The following is a 7434-nucleotide window of genomic DNA, read 5'->3' as shown; positions in this document are numbered from 1 at the left end:
TAACTAAATCTGTATTAAAGGTCAGGACGTATGCAACTTAAAATGGTGTATATCCACATTTCATATCTCGTTTTATGTAAAAGCTTTGTGCTGCAATTTCTGTCATGTAAATACGATAATACATTATAGTCATAAGTTCCTCATAGTGTGTATCTAGCTCATACATTTCATTGTTTTTTCAAAAAAGACTCAATAAATATAAACATAAACTTAAAGATCAGGAAGATATTAATTAGTTTTAATGACAGTTACAGTACTTATAGTGACAAATCCACAGTACACTGAATCGTAAAACCCAGAATAATTGCTCATCTATAAATACAACCACTGCAGCGAGAAAATACGGGTGTTATGACCTGTTTGTTAATTCTGACGCTATAAAATGCTCTAAAGTTTTAATATGAGGTAATCTTCATCGATTTTCAACATGTCCTGCTTGATAAAACTTGTTTTGTTAAAAAATATCAAGAATTTTTTACACAGTTCCGTAAGCGTTCTCCGATGCATACTTAGGGCCTCTTCACATAAGACGATTTCTGGCTTAATTCATTAAATTGCATGTTCTTTAAGTCAAAAGTCAAAACATACTAAAATCGTGTTTCAATACACATTTAGCCGCGTAGAGTTGCCGCATCTCTTATGTGAGGAGGCCTTTACTTTTGCGATAACATTTTGGGCTTTTTGAGATTCGAACCGTACATTTTCTTATGTATGCAAATATTAAACACTTTTCATTGCTATCACCGAAGACTACCACTATGAAATAAATCTATTTGTTTGTTGTTTTCAATATGTTACAGTGTTTTTTATACCTAATACATTGTGGTTTCAATGTTGCATACTAACTTTTGGGACAGACCGTGTGTTAGATATGTATTTATTTACAGTGTATATAAGATAAATATTTGTTCTGATAAGATATTTTTGTAACGAGTCGTATGAATACTTTTTTTAATTATTTAATTCAGTGACGCATCGGCATTTAACAAAAACTTTTCACTTAAAAACGCTCTGCAAAAATGTTTAAATATAACCTGACTTGGCTTCTGCTTCTAATCCTAATATGTAAGGCTAAACAAACAATTGCCGGCAGTGGCCTTTGAGGGCGAATCTGAATTAATAATCCAAACTGGAAGCATTTTTTTATTCTCAGGTATTGACAGTACCCACCAAATGTGCTCTGACATCAAGTTGCGTGAATAGTTCCTCTGCAGAACCTCTATGTATGTTGGATGAGCAGAACGGTTGCATACGCCAGTATGCCAGTAAATGCCACTTGGATATAGATGCCTGCGTACAAGGGAAAAGTAAGGCGTAAACATTATTTCATTAAGATTTATTTAATGAAATATTTATATTTTTCTTTAGATTTTACAGACTATAGTAATTTGTACTGTATGATGGACACATATTTATGCGAAGGAGAATATGAACGTTGGACCATATTTTTTGGACATGAGAAATAGCGACTTCAGTAAAAGTAGTATTGAAAATCGATTGTAGTTAAAGTATTCCATATCAGTATTACTATTTTTATTTTGATGTGAATATTGTTTGTTTTAAAGCATACAAAAACGCGTAACACTTTTTAAAATTATAAAGAAAAATAACGTTATATATAAAGGACTTTCGTTTACTTAACACCGCTGGAAAGATAAATGTCGGATAGCAGATACTAAACTCCGTTACCATTAAATCGTATTATGTTAGCCGGATAGTTGAAATTCCGCATAACTGAAAACAAATCGGACATTTTTACTGTATTTTTGTATCCAAAACGTCACAGACTTTAGAAATCTGTGCGATTAACCGAAAAATTGTGCGGACTCATTATTCTCCATACCACAATGTGGAGAGAGTTAATTTTTTTCCAAAAATCATGTAAAATAATAGTCCTTACTTTTATAATATTTTCCAGTCATTCTATACGTGGTAATTACATTGAGATAAATCCGAAACTTTGAATAAGATTAGGTCTAGGAAAATACATACAATTTTGGATTATGATCGCATAGTATATAGCGGTTAGACAAATTAAAAAAAAATAATAATAATTTATGACTTTTATGTCTAATACTAAGGAGTTTATTTCAGTACAGTAACTTACAATGTTGCCACCAGTAGTAGGTCTCATTCATTTTTTACAGAAAAATTTTTAAATAAATTCTTTTTATCTTCAAAGGGATTTTTTCTTCAAAAAATATATACCTAATATACATCGAACATAGAAATAAATATAAAAAATGTCGTATGGAATTTGAATTTGAAGTTCGGTTGCCGGCGTCTTAGCGTTCTGAGCCACCATCAACTTGTCAAAACTCTAGTAGACAATAATTGATGATCAAAAATCCTCTGATATAGAAGAGCAATTACTAATGACGTAGGAATAAAACTTACCATAGTATTTGTGAACATTGAAAAATGGGATTACCAAGCAGGAATATAGGAAAAGTTTTGAGTTTCAATTAACTGACATAATTTCGGATATGCATTTATCTAATGAAGTGCGATATATATACTAGTTACCAAGCTTTGCCTTCGTCTGCCACAATAACAACATCCTAATACGCCTGAAGATCGGCTTAACCACCCGTGAAACGTAGCGTAATGGTTGGATGCGTGGGACTTCGCTAGACTCCTAATTTTTCAATGTATCTCTTAGGTCATGAAAGCTCAACTCGAAAGAGAATTAATTAATTAAATAAAAAATTCACTATACATGACCTTCACCTTAACAAGGCAAAAATAAAATGAAGAAAAAATTGATTTCTGGAATAGAAGGGGGACAAATGAGTCGTCTTTGGAAATAAAAAGCTTCAATTTGAATTTCACAAATGCAAAATTGCAATCTTGGATGTATAAATAGGAGCTCCAAATGGCGAAAATTGTCTAGCAACAACAACAACATCTAATATGCCTGATGATGTTAGCCTAACCAGCTAACGAAACGATCGTCGCATAGTGGTTGATGTGTGCGTGTAGGACTTCGCTAGATATCAATTTTTCAATGTAATCTCCTTAGGTCATAAAAAGCTCGATTAATTTAATTAATTAAATCTCACAAATAATGGCCTTCGCCCCTAAAAAGGCAAAAACCTAAAAATTAAAATAAAGAACATTTTGACAAAACACCACCACCCCTGTTCAGCCTGCTGAGTATTGCTGTTACCTTTTCTTGTTCTACCATGATTTTTGTCGATATCAAAAAAGAAAAATTGTTATTGTATTAAAAAATAGTAGCTTCTTGCAGGTTCTGGAACAGGCATTAAATGAACAGGAAAAGCAATAGACTTTCCTTCAAATGTATCTTCTATATTTAACTACACACTTTTCATTCATATTTTCCATAAATTCTGAATAATTTTGTATTTTCAATATATTTTTATATATGTTTCCATTATCAAAATTAAAGAGAGAGATACATGTCAAAACAATGTTTGTGTATACAGACTTTTAGTTATTTGTTTCCTTTTTGTTTCTGATTTTTTACGCAATTTTGAACTATGAAAAAAACCAAAAAGTTGAAACACAAAAAATGCCATAACGCATTCATTTTTCAACGGATTTTCTTGGTTTTTCCCATTTTGGAACGCCAACTAAATTTCCTACTTGCTAACTGTAAATAATTGTACTGTTAGGTGTCGTTTACGCATCCTAGAGCACAAGGAAAAACATTTTACTGTTTTTTAATGTGTTTTTGTCACACTTAAACCACTATTACTTAGCTATTTGTTAACCGATTTTAAAAATCTATGGCTTATTCGAAAGATATTACACTCCCCTTTATAGCGAAAAACAGTGCGTGCAAATCGGTTGTGGAAAAAAGTAGTAATGTCCGTTTAAAGTTGAAAATCCAACAAAGCCCATTTTTCACTACATTTACCGCTATAAAATGAAAAACCGAAGTGACCCAAAGAAACCAAAGGTATTTTCGTCTTCTGTGGACTCCCACAAAACCGAATTTATGCATTAGAACCCCTGCAAATTTTCACTGTAGCACAGTGTTATTATTTGATTTTACTTCATTAATGTACTTATTTTGCCTAATTTTTATCTAAGTTTTATTATACCCTCAGCCTTTAGGCTAAAGAGGGTATTTACACTTTGATACGACCAAAAATGTGCCTCATCGAAATAATGGTTTTAGACCCCAAGTATGTTTGTACGAATCCGTTTCAGACAATTTTGAGTTGATCTAGCAATATCCGTCCGTCTGTCTGTCTGGCAGGCTGGTGCGCACGATTACTCTCGAACGGATCAATCGATTCGGTTCAAATTTTGGGTATCGAAATATTTTGTCCAGATTCGATTTAAGTCCAAAGATGGATTATATCGGTCCACTCCTTCCGGTACCTCCCCCACAAAAGTTCGAAAATGTTCGGAAAATTTGTGCGTACGATAACTCTTGAAGGGTGTAACCGATTTGGTCCATACTTTGCACATTATGAAATTTCTACCAGACTTAGATCAGGTTCCAATATGGACTCAATCGGTAAACTCTTTCGAGTACCTGAAGCAACTTACATTCGCTGCCTCAATTACGATGGTAAAAGTTGTTTCAGGGGCAAGTCCATACTTCTTGAGAAAACAGCCCGATGGGTGTAAAAACCCCCTATGGCACCCCCATGGTCTATGTCGGTCCATTCCTTTAAGTACCTTTTCCGCAAAATTTTTGAACTTTAATCCTAATCAACATTTTTGTCGATTTTGTTTTTTTGAAACCCCCTAAATACATAAGTTTTTTGTGAAAAAAGTGTTTCAATTTGCACAGGCTGAGGGTACATCTCTGTCGGCAAAGCCGACTGATACTTTTTTACTTGTTTTTATATAAGTTTACTGTTAAAATAAATTTAAATATTTATGTATCTAATTAGATCCAAAGATCACCAAGTGTAATATTTAATTTTGACTGCGGGGATTTACTTTAACTGCTAAATATAAGATTTACTTATACGTTTTACTACAAACTTTTTATATAAAATAAATTGAACTGTTAAAATAAATTGAACTATATATTTGATTTGATTTGACATCCAGCTCTACTATAAATTGGTGCAAAATACCATGACAAGTGTGTGGGACTTCCTAGTACTAATTATTGGTGGTAAAATGATGCCATGGCAAATTAAATGCACTCATCATTTAATTCTCGATTTGTCGTCGAACATTTTGCAGGAAGCTACAAAGATTTTTTTGTTGATAACATCTTAAATACGAAAGATAACATCCTGATATCGACATTTATAGTAAGTTTACATTTACGAAATCGAGTGGATTTCAACTGTCAATTCCTTTGTGTATACGTCAAATGTAATCTCATCTGAAATTTCATCTCATACCGGCAATTTTCAGGCAATTCTTTTTAAATTTTTTCCAATGTTTTGAAAACAAAACTTGCCGAAACAGAATTGCATGTATAAACGCAAGAGGCAAGTTTAAAAGAAAACGAGAAAAATTGTGGCAAGGAAAATCGTTTAATGTAAATCGGGGCTAATGAAGAGATGAATAAATTTGTTTCACAAAACAATTGATGTTTCTTTTAATGTAATAAATAAAATAAATACGAACTATAGCATAAAATACAATTTGGTATGTTTGACGTCTGTTTGAATGGAATCGAACACTTAGCCACTCCACATTTCCATAAGGCGATTCATTAACGCTTTCAAGGGAGCCATACCAACTAGTACAACATTTCGGCCCGCATCTGGTGCTTCGGTTGTTGTCGTAGTAATTTTTGTCTCCGTCTTTGTGTTTTCCTCACTCTCGTAGCTTTCCGAATTGCCACTTTTTGTCATATCGAAGAGGGAAAATGAATTCTTACGATTTTTGAAACGTGATATTATTTCGGGCGCTGGGTTTTTAAGCAGCATGCCCTGACGAACGAATGGTGTTTTTGGCAACATACGACTATCTTCTCGTGAAATTTCATTATCTAAATTATCGAATTCCGGATCCATTAAAAGTTTTGCTAATTTCTCTCTCAAACTTATGCTGGGCTCTGCTAATGCTAGCGCTGAGATCACTACAAATAAAACAAATTTACCGTACATATATTAGCGAAGGGATACTGGAGATAATCCACAATAATATCAAGATACTCAATAAAAAAGAAACAATATTAAAATCCATAGGCACTGCACTCACCCACTACAAGAAAACACGTTGTAAATTTAACTCTGGTATAAATCATCTTCGTTAAAGAAATAAGAGTTGTACCTTTGATCTGACGAATGACAACTGAACTGATCCATAACTTAATATCTTAAGATATTTATAAAAATGTTCAATATGTTTAGATACGTGACGGCTGAGATAGTTATTTCATTTCAACAGTACGGATTTCAAACAAGAAGATATAATGTCACGTTCTGCTATAACGAAGAAATGGAATAATAATTCTGGGTAGAGTAGAAGTTACATGTATGTACGTAAATAATTAAGTGTGTGTATGTATATCAATCGTTTGAATTACTATAAATATTTACGGAAATAATTGCACGAGACTTTTATTGCAAAGTATTACGTATTGTATCTTTATTCTTATTATTATTGTGGGACCAATATCACGAATCAAATATATAAAAATAAAACAAAATCTAAAACACGATATTTTCCTTTAAATACGTCATTCTTGTATTTGACAGATACTCCCAAGGCATATTTATATAAGGTAGAAGTAACAATCAGCTGTATTGTTACTTTTTTTGTAAATTTAGTTTTCAAAATGTAATAGGGTCCAGGGACGTACGCAGGAGGGGCAAAAAATAAACTTTTTTAATGGAACTGAAGTTAGTGTGTGATATCTGGATATGTACTTTAAAAGGAAGAAAGGCCGATATGTTCGGGCCGAACTGTTTATATCCTCTAACACATTAAAACACTGAATGTCTCTATTCGACATATTCGCGAATGAAATCCCACTTTCTGCAAAGAGGTTCTCTGTGGAACCATATTAACAATTCTCCGCAGGAATCAGAACCCAAAATGCCAAATAAGAGTTAATGTGGTTGAAAATTCTGGGATGCACCAAAATGTAAACCTATGTATAAGGGTAATATTAATTTGAAAGATGTTTTGATTATTGCGTCAATTCTGTTAGAGAATTTGGTTAAAAACTTCAAAATACCGGACGGAACTTTTGTATGGGGACTATACCGAATAATAATTTTAATTTAAGCATTTGAATAACGTCGTTCTAAAAATGTTTGGGTTTTTAATAAATTTTTAAATTTTGTTTTTTCCTGTCATAATTAATTTATTTCGATAAATTCTCTCATTTGTTAGAGATGGGACATATTTCATCGTCGTTCTGAGAGTAGTTTAAAATGAACAATGTACACAAATTGTTGTTCGTTCTTAAAATTTTATATGGGAAATGAAGTAATTACATCGTATTTTGGGGTCGAACAACGAATAGAGAGAGAATTACCG

General features: G+C 32.6%; 2 protein-coding genes across 2 annotated transcripts; one reads left to right on the top strand and one right to left on the bottom strand.

Annotated features, from left to right (window-relative positions):
- The first annotated feature begins 925 nt into the window (after window positions 1–925).
- Window positions 926–5003, top strand: LOC141400766 (uncharacterized). The gene is made up of 3 exons (XM_073980253.1): window positions 926–1065; window positions 1137–1307; window positions 1369–5003. Exons 1-3 carry the CDS (start codon window positions 1020–1022, stop codon window positions 1464–1466), a joined length of 315 nt encoding a protein of 104 aa, XP_073836354.1. The 5' UTR covers window positions 926–1019; the 3' UTR covers window positions 1467–5003.
- Window positions 5004–5510: 507 nt separating this feature from the next.
- On the bottom strand, window positions 5511–6352 carry LOC141404061 (uncharacterized). The gene is made up of 2 exons (XM_073987315.1): window positions 6148–6352; window positions 5511–6025 (listed from the first exon to the last, which is right to left on the bottom strand). Exons 1-2 carry the CDS (start codon window positions 6191–6193, stop codon window positions 5625–5627), a joined length of 447 nt encoding a protein of 148 aa, XP_073843416.1. The 5' UTR covers window positions 6194–6352; the 3' UTR covers window positions 5511–5624.
- Between the last annotated feature and the right edge of the window lie 1082 nt (window positions 6353–7434).

Source organism: Musca autumnalis, unplaced genomic scaffold, assembly GCF_047663935.1.
Source record: "Musca autumnalis isolate F117 unplaced genomic scaffold, ASM4766393v1 scaffold_4, whole genome shotgun sequence".
Lineage (NCBI taxonomy): Eukaryota > Metazoa > Arthropoda > Insecta > Diptera > Muscidae > Musca > Musca autumnalis.
This window is presented reverse-complemented; position numbering and strand designations above follow the sequence as displayed.

What these genes read in the sequence shown, in the direction of transcription:
- LOC141400766 (XM_073980253.1), top strand. Translation starts at nt 1,020, where the DNA reads ATGTTTAAATATAACCTGACTTGGCTTCTGCTTCTAATCCTAATAT. An exon ending in TCTGCTTCTAATCCTAATAT is followed by an intron (nt 1,066 to 1,136) that starts GTAAGGCTAAAC and finishes CCAAACTGGAAG; the next exon opens with CATTTTTTTATTCTCAGGTA. An exon ending in TGCCTGCGTACAAGGGAAAA is followed by an intron (nt 1,308 to 1,368) that starts GTAAGGCGTAAA and finishes ATTTTTCTTTAG; the next exon opens with ATTTTACAGACTATAGTAAT.
- LOC141404061 (XM_073987315.1), bottom strand. Translation starts at nt 6,193, where the DNA reads ATGATTTATACCAGAGTTAAATTTACAACGTGTTTTCTTGTAGTGG. An exon ending in AACGTGTTTTCTTGTAGTGG is followed by an intron (nt 6,026 to 6,147) that starts GTGAGTGCAGTG and finishes TTTTATTTGTAG; the next exon opens with TGATCTCAGCGCTAGCATTA.